At 38.3% G+C, this 26,064-nt stretch overlaps 1 protein-coding gene across 2 annotated transcripts in view; it reads left to right on the plus strand.

Annotated features, from left to right (window-relative positions):
- Positions 1 to 26,064, plus strand: part of VCAN (versican) — a 107,346-nt gene that overhangs the window by 23,461 nt on the left and 57,821 nt on the right. For both annotated transcript variants that reach the window (XM_071730148.1, XM_071730149.1), the window contains exons 4-6: positions 5,310 to 5,484; positions 5,602 to 5,729; positions 16,211 to 16,504. In XM_071730148.1, coding sequence (XP_071586249.1) covers positions 5,310 to 5,484; positions 5,602 to 5,729; positions 16,211 to 16,504 — 597 coding nt within the window. The remainder of the gene's footprint in view (positions 1 to 5,309; positions 5,485 to 5,601; positions 5,730 to 16,210; positions 16,505 to 26,064) is intronic.

Below are 26,064 nucleotides of genomic sequence, written 5' to 3' on the forward strand. Positions count from 1 at the left end.
GTGCTGTTAACCCTAAGAGACTGTGTTGACAACCTAATTGATTTATTCCATCTACAGACAGAACTCCCCCTCATTATCTCTTAAGTATGGAATTTGAAGAGGTGCTTTTATTTAATCTTTTAGACTTATCTGCCTTGAAATCTTACTGCTTCTTGTTGCTGAACTTCTGTGCTTCCTTGCTAACTGAATTAACATGAATATTTAAGCTTGTGGTTTACTCTTCTGCACTGAGGAATCTCTGACTTCTGAGGCTGTGAAGGAAAGAGCACAATGAGTATTGGCTATCAAAACACAGGAGAGGGAAATTTTATTTCTGGATGAGAAAGACCCATGGTCTACATGTAGTGTGTGGCAGGAATGGGGAAGCAAAATCTCTGCTCAAAATTCTGTGTCCATCACCTTGGGACTGGAACATGGCAGCTGGTGGGCAGGCTGGGAGGGTTTCTGCATTATTTATGTTATTTTATTTATTTTCTAAAGTAATTTTAATTTAAGTAGCAGTGCCTTGGCCTCAGTGAACACTTGTGTGAACTGATTAACACAAATGTAGTGAAGAAATCCTCCGTGTTAGAAAAATACAGGTAAAGCTCAGCATCAATGTCTTTCCTTATCTTGACCAATTTGGCTAAAAGAGTTTGCATACATCTTCAAGTAACCACATTGCTTTGTGAGGGCAGACACAAAGAGTTTGCACAGAGGAGTAATGTGAAAGTAAGTGCAAGAAGTCTGTCCCTGGAGGGCAGGGGGCAGTGGGGCTGACAGGGCAGAGGGGTTGGTATGCACTTTGTCTTCCCACCATGAGAAGTTCCTTGAGGCATTTTGCAGGGGGGTTCCTGCTGATGCAAGTCCAGCCTGTTCTCAGGTTGCCAAAGCCTAAGACAGGGGTCAGAAGATGGGTGCAAAACATCAAATGGAAAGCACAAATGAATTATTCATGCAGGAAGCTGAAAATGCTGCCCTTTTCCTTCCTTTCATACAGTGCTCAGTCCTGTAGCCTCTATTTTGGCATGTATTTGTAATGTAAATTGTCCTGTGCATTAAAGGCAAGGAGGATCGATCACCAAAACTGTGTGGTAGCTTTGGCAGAGGACTGAGAGTTATTCAAAGGGTCTGTGAACGTAGAAATTTACAGAATAACAAACACTGCCATCATAACTTTTTTTCTTTAGATATTCTTTGATGTGTGAGGCAACTTTTGAAATTCAGGCTTTGTCTCACTCCAAGAGCATGTTGCAGCACTGTGAACTCACTGATGAAAATGGGGTGTAGCTTATTAGCCATACCAGCAGCCCTTCCCCTGCAGTTCCACAGGGCTTTGCTGCAATGATACCCTGGCAAGTATTAAAGTTGCAACCCAGAGGTGTGAAACCACAGAACCAGCCTTTTTTTTTTTAACCGTGGTAGCTCTGGTTTGTTAAAAGTGAAATACTTTATGTTTTTGTTTTCTGTTCTAAGACAGAGGCAAGCTATTAAAAGATACTCTGCCCTGCTCAGAAAGAAGGGAATTTTGGATGCTACAAATTACTTTCCTAGGAGTGCTCTTTCTTGCAGCCACTGCTACTCCTTCCTGTAATTACACTGACTTTGTTTGCCAGATGTTCAGTGACAACACTATGCTGCTGCAGTCTGTTTTCCAGTTGCTTTATTTGTTCCTAGGGCAACTCCTTTCTTGCCTTTTCTTTCAAGGAGGAAATAGACAAAAGGGAAAAAAAAGTCCTTTACAAATGTTTTAAAGTGCAAAAGCTTGGACAATGGATTGTGTCCCCCTCTCTCTGTCTAGCTGAAACAATGAAAGTCTTGCACTTTAATCTTCTTAGCCCCAGGGGGTCGTCTAATTATTGCAGCTGTTGCACAGGCTTATACATACTGACATCCTCCTCCCATTCATCTTGGAGGTTCTTTTATGTCCATTAGCTTCTCACTGGAAATGGAAGAGCCTTCAGCTCTAAGAATAGGTAAAGTTTACCTTTTGGATCAGGGCAAAGAGAACAAAGCATTCCCCAAGTTCCTTTCCAGGATTTACAAATGACCAAAGGGTCTTCTTGGAGCTGCAAAAGCTACTTCAAAATAAGCAGTGACATTAACTCTTTAGTAGCGCCTTGTTCAGGTGTCACAGGGTTCCCAAATGGATGCCAGCTCAGAAGGACAGTGGTTTCTTCCAATGTGGAAGAAATGAGAGGTGACACAGCTGGTTGTGGGGAATCCACTCATAAGATTTCAGCAGTAGGAAATTTAAAAAAAGAATACAAGTTCAGAGAAATGTGTTGCCATCTCCTGCAGAGTTCATAAGTGTGTTTGTTGTACTGAGAAGCAGTACTCTTGTGCCCAGTTGAAGTCATATAACATCAGTTATGCAAGCTTGGAAAAATAAAAAGGCAATTAATTTGAATTCATAGCGAATACATTTAATTAAAGTTAAAACAACAAACTGTATTAACAAATTCATATACTTGGGCATTTCTGGTTTGATTATGACTTATGGTGTCAGCGTCAAATACCACATACTACAGAAATACCAGTGCTACAAAACAACATCAAAATATTTCTAGGTATTCATCAAGGTAGTAAAGCCAGATGTCTAGCTTGTGAATATAATTATGAGTTTATACTTATGATTCAGGGCAAATGTTTTATCTGCTTCTGTTGTGAGCTCTGTAAAAGCCACCCATTTATAATATCTAGATCCAGAACTCAAAGCAGGTCACTTAAACTCCAGTCACCAAAGATAGTTACGATCATTTGTACCAGCAGGGATGATTGCTTACAGTGTCATCCAGTGTTACTAAGTTCTGAATATATTAAAACAAATACTTTAATGAATACCACAGCATTAATAAAAAAAATAAACTCTAAATCATGGTTTTCTTCTTTTAAGCTTTTAAATTCTGAACATGATTAGTTGCTTTTGCAACTCCTTTTCTGTTGTCTGGTAGTGCTCTGTGTTGGACATGTGGTAAAGGACTGTGGTTTACAGGGTTCACAAAGCTAGAGTATGCACTCATACCTATATAAAAATATGTGCATACATCTATAAATAAAGTTTATTTACACATTTTTTCATGTGTAAATTTGACCTAACCAGGCTGTGGAGGATGCCCTAAAACAGAGAAAGTGAAGGGATGCAGGAGCTAGTGAAACCATCCCTTTGACATTCTTGTCAATGTCAAGACATCTGAGTTAATAAGAAAATGTGCCTGAGTCTGTCTGGAGTGGTGTGGCCCTCATCCATGCTGTTATTCTCCTTTGGCTCCCAGAATGGGGTGAAGATTCCCATTGGAAGCTGTCCCTGGTATTTGCTAGCTCCTGAAGTCTGCCCAGAAATTGTATGGAATGATGTTACGGGGCCTGGGCCAAATACTGCAGTGAACTAATCTAAAAATTTAACAGCACCTATGGCTGAATTGCAGGCACCTGGAAAATTTTATTGAGAAATAAACATTGCCATAATTTTTCAGGGTGTATTCTTCACCTGTCACTGTTGCCAAACAACTGTTGGGCCTGTTTGAAGCTGAAATTACATCATTGTTTCATAGAAGCACTGTTCTTGATGAGTTCTGTCAGTGGTTTGAAAAGGCATTTTACAGGGATGCTTGGTGGTCTGTAAGCTTCCAGTTAGTGCTGCAGCTGGTGTGTGAATCCATACTAAGTTGTGAAATACAGGGATTCCCATTGTGTTCTCTTCTGTTTCTTATTTCTCTGCCAGTAACTGTGATAACATTGGTGTCTGGTGATCGAGGTTTAATCTACCTGTTAGTAGTTTTCAGATAATGTATTTTATTTAATTTCAGGAACTTTCTTAGTCATTCAAAACAAAAAGAAAAACTTGTGTTTTCAATTTACTGGTCATATCTAGACCCTTGATAACTTGCAAACTTTTACTGTATTTGTTTTAATGAAAAAATTGTTTCTAAGTATGTTGGAACCTCTTGAAGCAACATTCTACTAGGTTGCCCACATTTCTACTTACTCATAAATTAGCAGACTTCTTCCATCTTTCAACAGTACTCTTTGTTATTAGAGTCATTGGTAAATTCTTTATTACTACTACATCACCATTTTCCCAAAGTGTATTACAGTGTTATTTCCTCTTTATGAAGTACTGCAATAAAATCATCAGAGTAAAGGAACGTTTTATTGGGGGTTTTTCTTACTTTGTAGCCATTCTGCATAGTGGATGTATTACGGTGTCGCAAGGCTTGTGAAGATTTTAGAGTGCAGTAAGGGAGGCTAAATGTTATTTTTAAGAGATCAGGAGACTTTTAAAAAAAAATTTTTTTTTATGTGTATGTCTGTAGCTGTAGCAGAATTCACTGGGGTTTATGTGTGCATAGAATACAGCATGTGGCTTCTAGACAGATCCCTTCTTAACTAAGACCATCTTAAATCTAGGCCTCCTGGTCCAAACATCTGATGTGCTCAAGTAACTTATGAAATTGTTAAGATTCTTTGCAGAACCAGAGAGGTCCTAAGTACAAGCAAGCATTATTTTGTCTGCATCATTTGTAGAGTGTGTGGGAGCGTGTGATTATGAAAAATTGATCAACAGCAATATATTTATAAACGTTATATTTGTGGTAAGCTTTGATGCCTTGGAACAGACATCAGGCCCATCAATGAGTAACAAATCTGCATTGAAGGCACAATTTTTTTGTTGTCCCTTTTGGTCACATGCCTCATTGCAGCTGGCAGACCTCAGGGGTCCCCCTGTTCACTGCTGTCACTTCTACGTGAAGTTCCTGTGGCTGCCTGCTTGGGAAAATCTCTTTTAAAGTCCACTTTTCCTGAAGACTATATGTGCTTAGTCTGGTCACAGATTTTGTCTTGTAATTAGATGTGTCAAGTAAACCAATGTGTCAGTAGAGCTGTTAGCATAAGCATTCTTGCCTGCAGTGCAATCAGCCAACCATCACTTGGAAGAATCTGGGTAACTATGTGATATCTTTGACATATTTTAGCATTCATTCTCCATTTTGATCAACATTATCTGTAATAGAGCAGTGAAAATACTTCTGTGATTTAATTAATTTTTTTTTTCTGTATGTACAGTGAGTGTAATTTCACCAGCTACTAATGAAGTGTTCTATAATTACTGATAGTAGCCACTAGAGGGGGGGACTTCATTTATACGGTAGTGTATCTCTCAGCCTTTTACTGTTTTTATTGTTGTATCAATCTGTTTTCAGCATTGTAAGAATATCTAGGTAAAGTTTACAGTATGATGATGGTTGCAGAAATGATGCAGAATGTAGTACCAATATAACTTTTTTTTTTTTTCTTTTTCTTTTTTTTTTTTTTTTGTGTCTTTTCAGGTGTTGTATTTCATTATCGTGCAGCAACCAGCAGGTACACTCTGAATTTTACACAAGCCCATCAGACTTGTCAGGACAATGGTGCTGTCATGGCAAGCCCAGAACAACTGAAAGCAGCCTATGAAGATGGATTTGAGCAATGTGATGCTGGCTGGGTGTCTGACCAGACTGTTAGGTGAGATATTTAACAGGCACTCTCGACACAGTTTCTCAAAATGAATATTCTTAGCCTGTGCCAACATAAAATGTTGACTATGCCATAATAATAGATATTAACATCCTGCATTTTCAGGTATCCAATTAGACATCCAAGAATTGGCTGCTTTGGAGATAAAATGGGAAAGAAAGGAGTCAGAACATATGGACGCCGTTTTCCTAATGAAACTTATGATGTGTACTGCTATGTGGAACGCATGGAAGGTAATATAGGTCCATATTTACTCTGCACTACAAAGTCTAAAAGTGACAGGAGGTTCTCATGTGGAAAGGCAAAGACATAAGAAATTCTCTGTAAAATAATTTTGGCTGTTCTGAATGTGAAAGGAATTGCTGAATGAAGTGAACCTATGGTTTGTGGCCTAGCAGGCCTTAATTACAGGCAAATGTGAAGTCTACAAAGAGTCAGTCAGGTTTAAAGCTGCTATAGTTAGTGCAGTAGATCTCACAAAAGTTGCTGTTGAAGTATCTTATTTTTCTGAGTGTTATAAAAGGATTTTCAAAGAAACTCATTTAATGTTCGTGAAAGTATATATATAATAGATATATATATAAAGATGGAGATAGTACATGTACTAGCTGTATTATAGCTCATAAAGTATGTAATTAAGGTTTTTATGTGTCCATGGCATAAAATTAGATAGATATCCAATTGAAATCCAAGCTTAATGATACCTTTTTTAAAACAGAGCATCTCAGCATCAAAAAGAAACAATCAAGCAGAATCATTTCAGTGAGGAATGTGAATCTTCCTTAGTACGGCTATAGCTTCTGCAAAAGCTTCTCATTAAAGGGCTATAATGCAGCAGAATTTAAAATATGGTACATATTCCTGTGATTGGGGAGTTCTGGCTTGCACAAATTCTTCATATTGTAGGTGTGATGTTGTAATTATTTTTTATACCCTCTTCTGGAAATGAATTTAACTATATCCTTTCAGTGAGCCTATGGATATGCACCAGACACCAGATACCCATATGCTTAGACATTACTACAACTAGTTAAACACATACTTAAAATGTAAATGCAGAAATAGCTTCTCCTGTCCTGCAGCTTTTTTTTTTTTTTTTTTTTTTTTTTTTTTTTTTTTTTTTTTTTTTTTTTTTTTAACCAATCTGCTATTTATGCACATGGGAACTTTGTTCTGGTACAGAAATACATTGCAACCAGGACCAAAGTACATTTTCCATTTTTTGTAGTGTTCTGAATGTGTTACACTGCAGCTGTCTTAACAGGTTTTTATACCATAGAAGTTTCACTGTTCCTTCTTCAAAAAAACCCCACTTTTTTCGTCACTAAAATCAATAAACATTTTTCTCTTATTAGCTGAAGATGTGCCTAAGACTATGTTCATCTGGGAGATTTATAAAATACAGGCAATGCATGTTTTGCAAAGACTCAGAAAACATATAAGTTTGTTAACTCTCAAAATTAAGTGACAGAATTTTTTTAGTCCTCATCATTGTCTTAATGTTACTCATGGTCTATCTGCATCTGCTGGTGAGCAACACATCTGAACACCTGGAGTTAATAACATTTATTTTCCATCAATTCTTTGTGGGATTGGCTTCTGAATCATCTCTCAATGAAGGCTTTCAAATTCAATTTGGGTCTTTTCTAGCTTGCAAAAAAGTGTAACTAATATGGAGAAGCTTATTATGGATGCATGTGAGCCAGCAGTTTTTCAGGGCCAGATACCCTCATTGAGCTTTTAAAAATAAAAATTAAAAAAAGTCAAAACTGGAAGTTCAGTTTTTCTCAAAACAACCTGAAACCTGGGAGAGGAGTTGAAGACTGATGTGACCAGACCTACAGGGGCTTGTTGGTCTGACTTGAAGACTTTTATTGACCACTTTACATCTAGGATCCACTAAAACTCTCCATGACCATCACAAAACCTGTGTTCTGTGGTAGCAGAATGCTCATAGAGATGTGTACAGGAGACAGAGCTGCCTCAGAGTTAGTTTCATTACCCTCCAAGGATGCACTTATATGAATGTTCTAGGATCTTTTCTCCCAAATTAGGGAAAGAGCACTCCATCTTCAAATGCTGTTGGCTTGTTTTTTGTTTTTTTTTTCACTGACGAAGGTATGAAGCAAAATGCTCTGATAAATGATGACAGGTCTTGTAATGTGGATAGACAATGGCACAGGTACTAGAAAAATTTACTGTGGTAGTAAGCTGAATCTGAGAAGAAAGAATTATCTCTATAAAGTTTTACTACTGGCTTCAAGAAAGCAGTCAGGTCACCAATGAACACATAGGAAAAGTCATCCTTCTCCCCTTTTTTCCCCCTATTCTCCCCCTTTTCTCCCCCTTTTCTCCCCCTTTTCTCCCCCTTTTCTCCCCCTTTTCTCCCCCTTTTCTCCCCCTTTTCTCCCCCTTTTCTCCCCCTTTTCTCCCCCTTTTCTCCCCCTTTTCTCCCCCTTTTCTCCCCCTTTTCTCCCCTTTTTCCCCCCTTTCCCCCCCTTTTTCCCCCCTCTTCCCCCTCTTCCCCCTCTTCCCCCTCTTCCCCCTCTTCCCCCTCTTCCCCCTCTTCCCCCTCTTCCCCCTCTTCCCCCTCTTCCCCCTCTTCCCCCTCTTCCCCCTCTTCCCCCTCTTCCCCCTCTTCCCCCTCTTCCCCTTTTCTCCCATTTTGATTCAGTGCCAACTCTACTGGGCTTGACTGCATTAAATAGCTACTTATTTGGAGAACATGTGTAAGTGGGATGACTGTTCACAGAATAATATGGTCCTTTATTAATGATATCCAAGTCTGGGCTATAATGAGAATGTCATAATGGAAGTCATTGAATAGTTATTGGTCTGTTGGCTTCTATTCCTGTGTTACCCCAAAAGGCCATAAGTGGTGGTAGGAATTCTTGCAATACATAATCTAAAAAAAAATATGTATTGAATTTATAGTACTAATATGGATACTTGCACAGAGGATTATAGGAGCAACACCATTTCAGTTTTATTCCTTTCTGGCCATATAAAATCACCAAGTTAGTCAGAGACACGGATCTCTCCTTGAATCACAAACCATTAGTTTAAATTAAGACCAGTTGTATAGGCTAAGTCTTACCATTTTCTTGTTCTGAGAATAGATAAAGAGATTAAAGACTGCACAATTATAAGTTAAATATTTTGAGTTTAGCTAAAACGTGAACGATAATTATGGGAAGAATTTAGAATTTCTGAGGTCCTAGTGATAAAAATAAGAATTTGGAGCAAAAATATACCTAATTAGGAACTGGATATGGTTTATTATTACAAACTGGCTTACATTCTTCATATTTCACCACATATTTCAGTGTACCAAACACTAACAAAAACATTCAGGATACTTTTAATGGCAGTAGTTGATTGACTAAGAAAGAGTTTAATCTAAACTGACTGAGCTGCAAAGGTTTGGATATAACTCTGAGGTTCTCTTAAGTTGTCTGTAACAGTGTCTTCTATGGAATCCCTGGAAGGGAAGCAAGTGATGGAAGGAAAGGCTCCCATTCTATCTTCAGATATGTGGGTATGTGATTTATTTGGCAGTGCCATGATGTCAGAATGGAGACAAAGTGAAATCTGCTCACTAAAGGCCACTAATCAAGTGAGGGGCTGTGAGTATGTGGGGCAGAGCCAAAGCAGAAACTGCTTCTTCACTCAGTATTGTCTTCTGGCCAAAGCCAATTAGAAGTCATACATGTCTAACAAGTGCTTGTAATATGCAGATTGGGACTCACACTAAGAAAGTTATTTTTGGGTGGCTGTGGAGAAAATTATATAGTCTTGCTTCCATGCCCTGTTCCTCCCCTCCTTCCCCCAGTAGATGCAGTGAAGTAAAAAAGGCAAAACCAGATGTCTTTTAAGCACATTCCACCTAGCCTCATGCAGTTTTGGTATTGTCATGGAAATTTCTATGAGAATAAGTATAATTAAAAGAGTCATAGCCTAAAATATGGCTTCAGGTGAGAAGTTTCTTCTCTGTTTGGGCAGCTAACATCTTACCTAGAATCCATTCTGATTCTGGAGCAAGAATTAGATTAGATTTTTAAATGAGGACACAAAGGAAAGTGTTTTGCTTTTTTCTTAGTCCAGGGCCTTTTCTAGAATAACAGCTTTTGTGTATTGGCTTCTACTATGTGCTTCTCCAGACTTGAATTGGGTGACCTAATGCAGGGTCATGGATCCAAGAGTTCTAAAAAAGGGCACAGAGCCCAGTTTGAGTAAACCAAAAAGAAAATAGTGTCATGGTGGTTTTTGTGCATGACATTGCATTTGAGCTCATAACATGATAGAGCTCATCTTTGGGGAAATCTGAAACTTCTGATACCTAACTGATTTTTTTGTGAAAGGAACACACAAAAGAAACATAGTATGCAAAATTTATTTTCCTTCTCAGTGTAAGTAAAAAGCTCACAGCACTTTGCAACTACAGCAGAGCTCTCCAAGAGTATAGCGGTTGCTTTGCTACTCTTCATGCTAGAGGGCAAACCTATGGGAAAAGTACACTTATTTAGTCTTGTCAGACGCAGTGGATTCCTGCTTAGCCTCTGGTTTTGCATAGAATAGACCTAAGACATACAGGAGAGTTTAATTAAGTCATTACTGGTGTATATCAAAAGGAATCAACTAACTTGTTCTCACAAGTGAAAGACTTCATCTTTCCTAGCATCATTGCTTAGGCCTTCATGGTTTTCCAGTCCTAGAGAGTGATTCACAGTGCTTTGTGACTTTGTTAAGGCTAATTTTTATTAGTCTGGAGTGTCAGAGGAAAAAAACCCTCTCATCTAAACTGTATATCTACCTAGAGAGGTGAGACCAGATGATCCTTGAGGTCCATTCTATGATATAACTGCAGCTGTGACAAGTTTTTTTCTCTAGCATGGGTTGAATTGATAAACCGGCTAACTATATGCAGCCTCCAAGGCCCCTGCCCATAGTGAAGACAGATGCAACTTTTTAGGTCTGTCTTGAGTGAAATATATCTGTATGTTTTTCCCAGAATATTTAAGGCAAAGATAGTGGTCTCAGTTATCTTCATGCGTGTGTAGAGAAGAAGGATAGAAGTAGGCAGTATCTCTTCCCTCCATGGTGTATAAGGAGTGTACTCGCTCTGTTGGTGCTTGCTGTCACTTTTTGTTTGAATCTTTTGGCCAAAGAAAGAAAGAGAGAAGGAAATGGAAATACTTGGGACATATGGTCCTCAAGATGCAAGGGTAAATGTTTTAGCCCCCACCGTGGCTGCCATATTCCTGCTTCTTTGCACTCTTGCAAAGAAGCAAAGTTTGGACAGATTCTATGTTTCTGAGGAAAACAAAGTCATTGTCTTATGACTGCTTGAGCTTTCAATGGCCAAATGTGGTTTATTGGGAGCAGTGACATCAGGTTACAGCTGCAGGTGGGGAAACATCCTTAGAATGTTCCATATAACATCAGAAAATATTATATTTTTTCACTTTTAGCCATCTTTTATACTTGACACTGGGTACTCTGATCTGCAACTATATACACAGAATCCCTGGAGCTCTAAAATCCCCATATAGGCGTTTTGCTTTATGAGCTTGGTGGATTCCACTGTCCCTCAAACACAACTAATGAGCATGTTTGGAGTTCACCATAGACAGATTATTCTCAAAAATGGCAAGCTGCCAAATTCTTAATTGGGGGGGGGTAATGTTTCTTCTCCTTGCTAGTTTCTAGCAAGTTAAGGTACTGAAACATTTTTGTCTTTTTTTTTTAAACTAAAATTGTTAGAGTTAAGAGTTTCCACTTCAGATTTTTGTGTTTAATATCCCTTTGGATATTCTTATGTCTTTCTTTAGTTAATACAGAAGGTAGTGGATGCTGTATAGCCTGAACACCTAACCACAAGGTAAAGCTTGTGAGCACCAAATTCCATATGGAACAGTAATAATGAAGACTCCTGTTGCTGGGAGAACATAATGGGGGAAAAGGCTAAAAATATGACAACCAAATAAGTGTGCCTCCATAGTATTTGTTCCATCACATGGGTTGGATAATAATGATGACCTTTCATAGGTGTTTGGCCATCCACAGTCCTACAGGTATCTGTAAAACATTTTTCATGGACTTGCATGTGATGCTTATATTTGCCACATGCAGATGCTTCTTGTGTCAGGACTTTCAGCTTACTTTGTTGTACCTGGCACAGATAGTGATGGTAGGTGAAGTTGAGGAGATGATGCTCTTCTCTGGGCTGAGACTGCCACATAGTCAGGCTCAAAGATTTCTTTTAGGAAGCAGCAGCCCATCCATCCCTAAATTATGGTTTCACCCTTGGAGAAAGAAATTACTGGTAAGGTCTGTGCTGAAGGGTTTACATCTAGATTCATTACATCTACCCTAGTCAATACATGTTGTTTATTGACCCCTGGCTGTGGTTCTGTCCTGCCTTTCTTTCTGTTCTTGCTTTTAAGATGTGTGATTCATGAAATTCTCAGCTACAAACATGCCCGGCTCAGTGAGATGTCTCCTGAGGACAGAGAATAAGTGAATTAACCTTCAAAAGAATTCAGCTTGCCATAAAACCAGCTGATAAGTCTGTAGATTTTAGGCTTTTTCCTTGGGGGATCAGCTTTTGTCCTCAAAAGAAAAACCTGGCTTCTTCATCTGCCTTGATATATTTGAAAGAGAGGGGGAAAGCATGATTCTCATCAGGTGTTCTAACCAAGGAAAACAAACATGTAAGAGGAAAATCCTGAGGATTCTTCAAGTGCTCTGACCACTAGGGCTGGACAATCAATGTGAATCTTGGTTTTAAACATAATCCAGAAATAACATTCATTACAGTAGTGTCTGCAGACTGAACATGGCCATGGTCTGAATTTCTGTAGAACTGGTTTCTCTTCATCTGCTGGTCCTAAGCCCTGGGGTTTTCCTGTGTAATTTTGCTATTAAATGGAGTGTACTCCAGCTATAAAAACATTGCACACTGCTTTTAACACACACAAAACTGAATCTGCCCTGCTTTGGTGTTGCTGGCTATGTCATTTATTTATTGACCAGACAAATTTTTTCTCTTAATTTCCTTGTTTCCAGTGTTTTGGCAGGGAAATTGAGGTACTTTCAGATGCAATAATTAGGACATAGTAATAATGTAACAGCAGGAATCCTTCTGCTAAACATGGAACTCATTAGGCTTCCAAAAATATCAGTTGATTTTAAAGACTGCATGGGTTAAATAAATTTTAGTAGTGTCACCATTATTATTTTTTTACTTTTTGGAGGAACTTTCTGTGCAAAGGTCATATCCTTTCTCCTTGGTACTTTGAAGGTGTCAGGATGTTTCAGCTACATTAACTGTCATGCTGGAAGTCAGGACTGGAGCACGAGTCCTTTTTCCATTGCCTCTTGAAAGCCTCTCTCAGTTTTGAGGTCGAGACCATGAAAGATCTCAGAAGAACCTGAGCTCTTTTTTCCCCAAGGGCTTGGCAATACCAAAGTATGTTCCTAGAGCTTCTCACTCTTTTTCCTCCAGTGATCAGAACCTTTCTTCACATCTTCCTCTGTTGCCCAGCTTTTGTATAGGCTGACTGGGGAACAGTGTGGTTTCCACTCAGGTTCTCACTATGAGAGAAAAAGCCAGTGGTTTGTTTTTTTTTTCCCACATTCCTGTGAAAATAAACAAGTAGAGAATTTTTAAGTAGCACTTCCAGAACATGCAACCAAAATTTCAGTAGTTTGGTGTCCATTTCTTTCTGACCAAGGAGACAAGAGGTGAGCAAGTGTCTTAGCACGTGTCGGAGAGGTGACATGGGCAACAAAATTTCATCCTTGCATATTCCAAGTGTTTGCACTTACTGCACGCAAACAGGAGGTCCTGAATAGTTGTCTCTATGCTGTATGGGTCCCCAGAGTGCTCAGCCTGCTGTACATGAATGTGGTCCAGGTGAGAAATGCAGAAAAGATTGTGCATATTTTCTCATCACATAATTTAGAGCTGCTGTAAACCAAACCAAACTTCAGCTGAAGAAGTGTTGCAAGCACTGTTTTTTTTTCCCAGCAGAAAATATCAAAGTTATTTAGCAAAAGAGGTCTTCATTAAATTCTTGTGCTTCTTTCCCATTTTGCTCCAACAATTATTATACGTATTTAACGCACATTCAATCATGAAGAATTTTAATTTCTTTTCAGACTGGACAAACAAATTGCAGTCATGTATCCTAGAGTAAATGACTGCTATTTGGGATCTTACTTTTGCACTTTACTGGGTTTTTTGTTTTTTTTAAACAAGAACACTGGAATCATAACAAAACATTGTAACTAGAGCAGTTGCAAACTGCCATGTTTTAATACCTTTGTACTCTCTATCTTATCACTAGTATTCCTGAAATAAATGAGTATTTACTTTGTGTGTGATGGACTGACAGTAACAGCATTTTGCTGATTGCTCTGGCACCTTATTGCCTTCTTTCTGAATTTGTCATCACAAATTTTTTAGTATACTAAATAGGTGGCAAAGAATGTGACTTTGGATTTTACTGGTTGTACTGTTCTGGTTAGGATGTATTTTTCCTTAAACCCATAGGGGTTTTAGTAATTTAGTTTTTCTGCTAAACATACTTTGAAAAAGATGGTATTTTTATGACAGCAATAGACTTCAGGAGGTGACCCAAGTATGTAGATGTAGGGTCAGCAGAATAGATTCAATACAAAGAAAGATATGCCACCCATTTTAACTAGTGTACTATTATCAATATTGCATATATTCCATACTCCAAGACAAACTTAAGGCAAATTTCCATAAGTATATGTTCTTGTGCACCTTGAATTATAAGAGATGATACTTTGCAGAGAAAGTATTGATTGAACCCTACATTTTCAAGCAAGACATAACCATTCACAGTTTCCTTAACAGAGTGCAGATTTCAGCTCAGATGGATAAAGATCCCTAACATTAATGATATTATGCACAAGTTCTGCTTGGAGATGGTGATGCTGATCAGTCAATGGAAAAACTGCTTTGTTATTAATCGTGCACTGTTAACCTGCTTTTCTGTGTATTTGACATGTTTAACCCATAATGAAAGCTGTGGGATTCTTTGACATTTAGCTTTTGAAGCCTCATATTTATTTCCAGGAACCATTAAGATGTTTTTTTTTTTCTTGACTCATTTTCTTGTTTAACTGCACTGATATCTGCTGCCTAATTGCAATAATTTTAAATGATCTCCACTGATCATTGGGATTAACTACTGATCATTTAAACTGTACATCATGGATTCTGTGTGACAGCATGACTGAATAGTCCTCAGAACAAAGGGGAGTGCTCTGGAGAAGTCTGTCTTTGCTGCATTTTTTTAAATGATACTGCTGTTAAAACAGTGTGGTGGGATAACTGCATCCATCATTCTGCATTGACCATGACACCAGGTCTTCCCTTTGATGCAGAAAAAGCTATCTTCTGGAGAGCTGTTTAATAAAAAAAAAAACATTGTCAATGTGGTTTTAAAATCTGAATGAGATATTCTGGTACTTCTGCTGATGAATGGTTCTTTGCTTTCCTTATCTGTCCCATTTCAATAGACATGCTCTGCCCCTTTACCTTTAGCTTAGAAACTCCTTACCTCATGTATAAAGAAATGTACTCTGTGGAGTTGATATTACAGCTGTAATAACAAATCAGAGTTTCTGCCTAGGAGGAAAGAGAAAATTGGCACATTGCCTCATTTCACACTTGCATTCCTTTCAAGCCCAAAACAAGTGTAATATTGATGTGAATGAAACTGCTTGGGGTGATGTGGTTTCTGTCTGCCTTTTGCTAGGTTGCCTTGAAACAATGGCAGAAGAAAGACAGATTTCATGTCCAGTATGAATAAGCAGTGATTGCTGTAACAATGACTGTAGTGTTCTGGCCTACTGTAGTTGGGGAACTGTTTTGTAACAAATATGTTGAATTTTCACTGCTTTCTGTAGCTGAACATGTTTGTTTTAGATCTAATCCTGTTTCATTTCCAGGACATGAACCTTGATCCTTTTTTTACTTTAATTTTTTTTCAGTAGTGTTTGAGTGAATGAGGCAACCACTTTTGTAATGGTAACATATGTAAAATATTAGATGGAAGCTAAACTATACTGCCAGCATTCTAGACTAATTCATCTTTTCACACAAAAGAGCCTTGTGCATGAGATATGTGTGGTGCATTCCTTCACTTTTATTTCTCCATGGGGCAAAATGAAGTCTGATGGAAATATGACATTAGAAGCTGCAGTAGAGCAGCCAGGGAAGAACATTTGCTTTTTTTTAATGTGCCCCAAGTGAGATTGTAGTGATGATTAGTAAGGTCAGGTAAGAGGCTTGCCTATGTAACAGATTTGTAAATTCTGTTGGACTGGATTTTATTAGCTCAGTTGAGTTGCAAAGTCTATTCCAACGGAGGTCACAGAGGAACTTCAGGATGGTCATTACCTCTGCCTGGCTGATGAGGTAGAGATTCAGTCTCTGACCACTGTGTACTTCATAGCATAGTTTGCTTATACATACTCAGTCGTAGGTTCATTTTCATACTTAAATTTGCAACTTTTGATTTTCCATCTAATTGTTTTAAGCAAAAAAATTTTTCAAACAAGTTTTGGAAAAAAAAAACAACACCTTATAGGACACTGAGTGGAAGAGGGGAACTAAGCTGACTTCATGGTGGAACATGGCGCTCAGTCTTTTTTATCTTTTCTTTCCTTCCTCTAGATGAAGTGGTACATGTCACAGCCCCAGAGAAGCTCACCTTCGAGGAAGCTAAAGAGCTGTGCCGGAAACGGGATGGTGTTCTTGCTTCTGTTGGGAACCTGTATGTTGCCTGGAGGAATGGCTTTGACCAGTGTGACTATGGCTGGCTGGCAGATGGCAGCGTTCGGTACCCAGCCTCGGTGGCAAGGCCCCAGTGTGGTGGAGGTTTACTTGGGGTGAGAACCCTGTATCGCTATGAGAACCAAACAGGCTTTCCTTACCCAGATAGCAAGTTTGATGCCTACTGCTATGAACGTAAGCTTTTTTCTAGTTATCATTTTCTAGTATGCTCTCACCCTGAGAAATGTTTCCTTTAACGTTGCCTTGCTTCCGTTCTTGTTTGTGCGCACGGGTTTTTTTAAAAAAATGTTTTAGCACTGTAGCTGTCCGAAAAATAGAGAAGATGAATTTAAAAAAATGTCTTAAATTAACATTGGCAGATAAAGATAGGCAAAGTTTTAAGGTAAGATGTCAGCCTGGGTAGTTGTTTTACACAAGGTGACCAGTCACCTTGAGTCTACAGATGCTTGAGTGCACCCTGTTATCTTTGTGTCATGGCAATGAATGTTCTACTTGACCAGGTGAATGACTGTCACCTAGCTTGATATTGTATCTCCACTGATGGCTGTGAGAGGCTGTTTACAGGCTGTGTAAAAACCTGGCCATTTTCAGGTCTCTGAGATGTCAGTAATTTGGGGGCTTTGTCTGGATTCCAGGCGTTTTGTCCAATTGTATTTTTTAGTCTTTTCTAAAATTGCCGTTGGGGTTGAGTAATCCTCTCTAACCTCTTCCATCTCCAATACCACCACTGGCAGTACCTGCTTCTGCTATTATGATGCAACCTATCCTTGCAGAGGTTTCTTTTATCCCAAGAGATTCACCAGCTTCTAATGTATCTGAGATTCTATTCCCTGTGTCATCCCACCTGTGCATCACTTTTAGATCCCTCTCTGTCTTGCAGGCCTTCCTGCAACAAGCAGTGCTTCATAGACCACCACTGTGGATGTTCTGGTCTCATTTACTTAGCCTACCAGAACATCCCCTCCAACATTTCTCTCTGTCACTAGTGATGACTACTTACTCTTTCTTTGCACTTCCAGAAACCCATCCATGCATCTTGTGATATGCAACATGTCAGTTTCTCTGTAGGCCTTTTAAATACCACGAATTGTGGTATTTTGTGTCCATTATGAGAGGATTCCATTACCTTACTTCTATCCTTTAAGGTCCCCTCCATCACAAGTGTTCTTTGTGCAAGAGAATACTAATAGTGTTGGAAGATATTTCACATTTAGGAGGTCAGAGTGCTTTTTCCCTGCTAAATATCCCCAAGACCAGCAGCCTTCTCAGCAGCATGGGAATGCTTGAATGCTAAGCAGTAATCCTACAAGCCTCCCTGTTCAAGGAAGTTCCTGTAGCTACAAATGTAACACTGTGTTAAATGTTCAGAACTTAGTCTTTAACAGTGAATATCTAGGTTTTTTTTTGGACTCTGTCCTGTGACTGTTAAGTCATAACTGCTTGAAATGTGCAGCTTGTACTGTGCCTGTTTTTTTGGATGATGAACCAACTGCAGCTGCAAATCTTTCCAGCTCAGGCATTGAAGACTCATTTATTAGCAAACATTACTGCTTGAGAGCAAACCCCAACATCTGGTGTAATGTTACAGTCGAGCTGTTGTCAGACACTCTTGTCTGCAATATTTTAAAATAAGATTATTTTGGTTTTTTCCTTTATTGCTAGTGGGTAAAGTGTTTTAAAACTTTGCATGTGGAAGTAGTCCTAATGGACTTCAAGGGAACTGCATGAAGGAATAAAGACTAGTTGGGGTCAGGAACATGTGGTTTAATCTGCAGGCCAGAACTGTCACTCCTCTTGTTCCTCCCCTTCATGGTAGGTTTTAAGTGTTGTGGGTAATACTGAATTTAACAGAGATGAAATTCACCAGTCACTCTAAAAGACTGTAGCAGGGGGTGGACATTTAGCTCATAATCTAATGTACTCAGGGCATATTCCTGCTTTATTTTTCTTGGTGTGAATTTCACCCCTTTTAAACAATATGTGCCCTCTCAATGTTCTTTCTAGAAGTTTTAGTAAACAAATTCTACTGACATTCCATTTGTTTTACAAGCACCATTGATAACTATTGGATTGTTTTGTATAGCTGCTTTTTTTTGCACTCTTGTGCTTGATACAGGGAGAATATGTTTTTCATCAGTTTGCAACCCAGTACCAACATGATTTGGTAGACAGTGGGCTGCTCCCTAGAAATTTTAATTACAATCAACATTACATCAAAATTAATTAAATGCCACTAGCTAGATGTCTCAGGTTTTGCCAGATATGTCTGGTTTCATGTAGGGAAATACCAGAGTGTGATGCTGAACCGCATACCCTCCTTCAGGGTGCCTGTCTGCCACATATTTCAGAAGTTACTGAAAGCTCTCTCTCCCTCTCAGAAGGTGCTTGGGCTCTCAGAGGAACCAGCTGTAACTCTTCATTGGTTTTGCTAAAAGATTTATACAAGTGGTGAGTAATGAGACTCTCTGCCTAGCATCTTGGTCTTTCAGATCTCAAGCAGCTGCCTGAAGCAGTGGCTGTAGAGTGACTCACTCTCTCCTGCTGGAACCTTGGAGCCAGTCCCTTTTTTGGGCCAGAAAAAGGAAGAGAATTTTTATTTTTATTTTTTAATTTTTATTTATGTATTTTAAAATTATTATTATTTTTAAAGGCTCTACAGTGTAGCAGGATGTTTGAATTTAAGTTCTTCTTTCAAACAATCTTTTGTCTGGAATTTTCTTCCAAAATTTGCCACTGTGTCAATCTCAAAGTTTCAGTGCAGTAGTCCATCACATGAAGTCCACTGTCCTCAAGCTCTGATTTTAACTCAATATGAAGCTTTTACGCAGCAATTCCCACCATGCCAGACAACAAAGACTCTTTCCATGTACTCCAACTTGGTGCTCATATCTCTTTACTGTTTTCCACTATGTGTCTCATGTTACATTGTTGTGTTCCCTCTTCCCTTGAATGCTACTCGGTCACATCAGCAAAAAACTTTTCTCACTGAAAGAGAAGAAAAGAAGGATGTCCTTACATCCATGTAAGATCTTGGTCAGCTACAGGGAAAAACAGTACTGCTGTGAACTGGGAAGGATCAACCCAGCTTTCCAGGTAGCACCAGCACAGAAGGTCTGCAGCACAGATGTTCGTGTGGTTATCTCAAGTTTTTTAACAGCATCCCTGTGAAGTTTCCTCTGTCTCCTGTGTGGAAGCTAGCAAAGTTCCAATTGACTCAGCTCTGAGGATAATGGCCACATGTTGCACATTTAGTTTGAAGTGAAAGAACCAAAGATGAAGGATCTGCCACTGCTGCTTTTACTCATGCTGAATAATACTATATTCTTTGAGGAAGTCCACCAAACCAAATGCCTGCCAGCCACAGAAAGGATGAATTCCAATACTTGAATTTACAAATACTCTGAAGTAATAGATTTGTGGTAAAACAGAGATCTGGTTTAGTCATTAAAAAGACAAACTTCATATTTATGAAAGGGGATATCTCCTTCTTCAGCCCTGCTTAAAGTCTTCTCTTGTATCATGTGATGAAAAATCTCTTTCGTGGAAAAACTCAAAATATTAATTTTAAATTTCAGTTAAAAGAAACCTAAATCCATATTCTGAACAGTTTACATACATAGAAATATGTATAGAAATAATGTGTATTAAAATACAAGAAACAATGTGTATTAAAATACATTAAAAACATTAACCCAAGCAGTAAATTCAACTTGAAATGATATACACTAGTTTCAATAAAACAGCCATCCTGTACAACATTTAACAGTACAGTTAAGTTCAGGATTTTCACTTCAGTAGTGTTCTGGTCACAAAATTATATTGTACTAAGTGCCTTGACTTTATGAAAATATAAGTGGCCTAGTCTAATAATATGTGATTTAAAATCTAAAAATCATGTTAAAAAAACAAAAATCCTTCTTCACTTTGATCCACAAGTGTTTTCCACTCTACAAAAACCACATGGCTCTAAGCTTCTGGAACATCATCCATGTGTTTCATCTCATCTCTCCTTGACTTTTGCCAGACTTTTTAGTTATTTTCTTTTTTTTTTCCTTTCTTTTTCTTTTTTCCTTTTTTTCTTATTTATGTATTTACCATGTATCTAATGGGGCTTGGTTAGACACATCATTAAAGTACTTGAAGATCCTTGGGGAGCATCATCAGAGGAAAAGTTTTACAACTGTTAACATGAAGGACATATTAACATACTTAAAATTTGGAAAAAAAAAAAAAGAATAGAACAACTGTTGCTGAGCACTGTGTTTATTTGTAAGAGACAAAACATTATATTAGGAAAAAAAAGATAATTTTTAATGGGTACATATTGAATAGCTAGTTCTTCTGTAGAGCTAGAGGGTATTTAACTCTATCTCTCAGCCCCCACCCCCAGTTTTGCCTGATATAATTTGCTGAAGTTTGGGGACATCTTGCCACAGACTTCAGCTAACTTTGGATGGGGCATTTTATAATAAGCATGTGTAGAATAAATTGCACTCCAGAAATGCACTAATTAAAATTTCTACAATTTTTAGTTTACATACCTGCAAGAAAACTGAATCTGATGAACTATAAACACAGAGGTGATTAAATTTTTGAAATACAAAGCTGCAATTTGCTGTGAATCACTGATATATTAAAGCTGAATTCTTTCACAGACCTGTATTGATTTTGGCGAATCTTTCAGCAAAACATGTTTTGCTTGACTCAAAACATATGTTGACCATTTTGCTCTGGATTTGACCATTTTGCTTCAGATTTGCTCTTTCATTTTGACTTTGTTTCATGTACCTTTGTTGACTCTCTTTGGTTATGCCACTTTGCTTTGGCATTTTAACTTCATTTTAGCTGGAGATTGGAAAATTCCAGTTCTGAGGAAGACTTGCTGGGTGTGCTCATTATGAATGGAGACTGTGATTTGATTGTTTCAATACAGCCTCATCAGGAGTGTATCCAAGTCAGCCAGTGCTTGTGACTGAGGGCGTCTTTCTTTGGTGCTTCATCCATCTAAAGCTCAGAGTGCACTTTTATGGAAGAAATACAGGAAGCAGAAACCTTCCTACTATGTAGTAAGGTGAAAGTGGAGAATAATTTTCTGTATGCAAACTAGTCTCCTGCAAACCCCTAAATGTCTCCAAAGGATTCCTTTGTTTCTTGTCAGATCAAGTAAGAGTGTTTCATTACAGCAGGGGTGTTTGGCAGTGTGAGATGACTGGCAAGAAGTGTCAGAGCAGGGAAAGAGAAGCAGCCCCTTCTTTGGGAGGTCCAACATCATAAGCCACCACAATTGCAGGCTAAAGCTCAGAAAACTCAAACTGTGCTCCACTTGTCCTGCAGAAGAAAGGATAAGATTTTTAGGCAGAGCTCAAAATCTGGCAGAAGAAACTTTGTCTTCCCTTTTGCTGCATGTGACTTAGTTTGGAAAACTTCGAATAATTAGGCAATTCTGTCCTTCTCCACGGCAACCGTTGGTAGCTACACGTCCCAGCTATTTCCTGGATGAGGGAGTTATTTCCAGCTTGATGTCAGCGACAGTATTATGGGAGATATGTGGATTTTTGGTCAGTTTGGGAATGACTACAGAATACTGAAGACAGAGGGTGTTCGGTTCCAACTAAGGAGCAAAATTGTCAATCTGAAGAAGGAGAACAAAAAGAAGTTTATCTTAGATGAAACACAACAAATTGCTGAACACAGTAAAGCTAGTGTCCTCTGCCATTTCACAGTCCAGTATCAGAATGGGCAAAATGCCTCAAAGCAGGCAAGCATCTCAAGGTCATGGCATTCACTGCAGTGTATACAAGGCTGTTGGCTCCACTCCTGCTTCCTTTCCCCTCTTTGAAGGTGAAGCTGTGCAAAGGGCTTAAGATGCCTTACTGAGGCAGCTACCACCAGATAACAGTTCTCTAGCTTTTATTGGTTTGCTAAGAAGGTAGATCTCTGGGCTTCCGTCAGATAGGCAGTTTAGCAAGACCTGCATAGCTGCAGAGATCTCCAGTAATACCTTGGACCAGGTGTAGAAGGAATAAATCCCTGAAGCTCTGCTGGGTTTATAGCAGCAGGCAGAATCACAGAGGCTGTGCACACCAACAGCTTGCAGGGTGTTTCTCGCCCCATGGTGCTTCAGTCACATGGCAGAGGCATTTTGAGAAGTCAGTCAGACCTTGTTGAGAATGTCAAGATCTCATTTCACTTCAGACGATCCTGTGTTGGAGACCTCACCCTGAGAAGGAGGGAGGAGGTGGTGGTTGGGTGCAGCCTCACCTTTTAAATGCTGTGTAAATCTTGGACAGAGAGAACCTACTACCTGTTGGCTGATATATGTGGATCAATGTCTTGAAGCCTCAGGAGGTGGAACTTCATGAGGAGACACTTCTTTTGCAGAGCAAAACTTGTATTGAGCTGAATGAATCAAAACCAAGTACCTTAAGAACAGTAGCTAAGTGCAAACGTTGAACAGAGGATGTAAGAGAAGACACAGGTGAAGGTATTTTCCTTTCATTCCCTTAGATTACTGAAAAAGATTACAAGGACTAGATTAAGAGCACCAAAATGAAGAGGTAAAAGATCCATCCCTTTAGGTGTCCAAGTACAAGAGAGATAAACTTGCCTTTCTTTTTGTTGCCTTTGATCACTTCTGTGAGAGCTGGGTACCATTCATATGGAATATTTGTCTCCTTTCACACTAGGTGTGAAGCAGCAAGAAGAGCAAAGCAGCAAGAATTTTGCTGATGGTTTCTGACCCCAGTAGTGATCATGACTCTCTTTGTTCTCTGATTTGTTTTTGCTTTCAGAAAGCAAAGACTTTTCCTTTTATTTGTTGCTGGGACAGAGATTTTGTTAGGTAGAGCTGGATGAATATTTTTTAGTTTAAGTGTCTTTTTTTTTTTTCCTTTTTAAAATGCCATTCATTTTCTCTGATATAGATCATATTTTGTAAATAGAAAAGGATAGTGCATTTACATATTTAAGATATTTTTCATATTATATTTTGCTCATGTTTCAATGTCAAAACACAGTGCAGGTTATAGCCATACGTGGAGGTATAAACTCTTACAGCTGCAGTATAAGATTTTGAATCCTCCTTATGTCTCATCAGTAATGAACAAAACTCCACATCCCCTGTCCACCTTTCTGCCTCCTGATATGGGTGAATGATCAGGTACTGAGCCAGTGCAATAATGAAAGGTTTCTGGTTCATTTGTTAGTCCAGAGCACTGATTTTTATATTTTGGTCCATTCTGACTCTTAAGACTAGTCCAATTTGGAAGGTGTGACAGTAATTTAAGCTGTAGCTGATGTATCTCTTGGAGTCAGGGAAAAATTCAAGACTCTCCTCTCTGTCCAGCTTGGTAGCAGGGGAGAGGCAGAGACACCAAGCTAATTTGAGAGAGCAGAAAACAAACTAACACAGAAAAATATGTAAAAATTAGGCAAAGCAACCTCTCTGTATAGGCATCATACTCTGAATGGGCTCAAGGGTGCCATTAGTATTTATTGTGTCAACATTACCAAGACTTTGGAATAATTTATTTTGTCTGTTGTTAATGGAAAGAATTCACTATTTCCAGGTTTTGTTCCTATTTTAAAGATTTTTTTGAAAATATTTTGGCTGTTGGCAATGACTGAAAACAATTCCCTTTTCTATATGTAGGGTCTGTCTTTTCCCAGGTTCATAACTGTTACTAAATATAAACATTCAAGTGGTACTTCTGAGTGCAGAGGAACTGCTCAAGTGGTTCAAGTTAGACACATGGTTAAAAATTGTGTGAATTTTGTATACATTATGTATATAATGTTCAAAACAAGCATTTTTTCCTCCAGAAAGTACACCCAGATATCTTGAAATTGTTATGAAACAGCACTGAATTTAATAAAATAATTATTTGGCAATAGCAAAGTTAAAGCATGCCTGAAGTTCAGTAGTGTAAGTTCCTTGAAAAAATACTAAATTTTAATCTTGCTTCGTTATTTTGAGTCCTTATTTGGATAATGGTATTGGAGAAGAGGCAGAAAATGCTGTATACTAAAAGCAGAAAACAAATAAACGAAAAATTAAAAAATACAGTATAACTGTAAATTTATGTACTACATCCAAAATCAACTTTATGTAGGTTTATCAATATAAAAGTAATCGATTAAAAGTGACAAGATAGTTCTTTGATATGAGCAGCTGTTGGTGAGATAATTTGCTTTCTTGCTGCTAACATGTTCATGAATTTTATTAGGAAAATCTGCTTCATGTCTTGAATCAGGACAAAGGAAGTAGCATATGGCACACATGAAGCAAGGAATATAGTAATGCAAAACATCTGCATGGAGTGGATGACAGTTCAAAGTGATATTCAGTCTATTAAAAAAAGCAATCTTATTTTTTGTTTGTTTTTTTTTTTCCAATGCAGAAAGAAAATGATAGATTTTTTTTTCTTGAAGAAGATGGTTCTTTTGATCTACTCAAATAAGCTTGAAAACCTGACTGAATTGTATGAAAATCTTATGTGCTCTTATGACAAAGCCATTTTACAGGCCTATCTGATTTTGACCAGAACTATTCTTTACACACTGGTAACCCCATGGGAAAATAAACCAGCTTGGATGTTTATTGATAAATGCCTAAAAATATATATGCTTTTCTTGCATCAGTATATCACTACAGTAAGCAAATCAAACACACTTATGGTGTTTTTTTTCAAGTCTATGTCATAAATATATGCCTATTTTATCCAGTAATTAGCAGACAATGAGTCATGAACAACAAATAATGCTTTAACCTACAAAAAAAAGTATGTAAGTTAAGCCTTTTTTGTAAAACTGCAAAAAGATTTAATGTAGAGAAGAGAATCCATTCCCTTTTCTGCTGGCAAAGAGCACCCCCATTTATAGATGTTTTTCTACCCTCATAACTTCCTTTTCACTTTCACTTCTCATTCAAGAAAGCTGTTGTATCTGTTCTTTTTCCCCATTTCCCTACTCCATGAACTTAACCTACCCATTTTTTTACAAATCCTTAGTAGCCATCATCTGGCAGTCCTGCCTGCTTCAGGACAAACCAAGCAGGTCTCTTGCAAAGGTGACATTTTCAGAGCTTGAAGCTAAACAAATATTTGTGTGACCCTAACCTACACATGTGGAATTCATATCTACAAATATCAAAGGGGTACCTAATTAGACACAGGTGTGTGAAAAGAACTGATTTGTGCATACATACTGCATATGCTTGAGTATAAACTGTCATTGCACAAGTATGTGGCTGAGTGTTTCTAAATTTTTCACTTATTTTCTTCTTTGCTCAGACTAGTAGCATTTGCAGGTCCCAAAGTCAGTCAGAGGTTGCACATCATCTAGAACATCTTCAGCCTCATATGCCAGGCAGTAGAAATACAATCTCAGAACTCTCTTTTCCCCAGTAACTGGTGTTCATACCTTACACTGAGTAAAGTTTCCTGATCTACTTTTTTAACTCGTAGCTGTAATAATGGGCCTTTGGCTTCAGTGTTTTCTTGCAAAATGCTACAACTGTTTTGATTTCTGCATGCTAGGACAATATTCTTTGCTGTATTAGAAGTTGAATAATATTTTATTTTGCAGAAAGCTACAAGTGTAGTTATGTCTGTCTGGTAAGCAGTTGGTCCATATGTACGCAGCCTGTTTAATGAATTCTTCATATGCTTAAGTGTGATTTAAAGGACCATATTTTGCTCTTTACTAAGGCTTTTGACTTTCAATCACTTAACAAT

The sequence above is a fragment of the Heliangelus exortis genome, chromosome Z, assembly GCF_036169615.1.
Source record: "Heliangelus exortis chromosome Z, bHelExo1.hap1, whole genome shotgun sequence".
Taxonomy (NCBI): Eukaryota; Metazoa; Chordata; class Aves; order Apodiformes; family Trochilidae; genus Heliangelus; species Heliangelus exortis.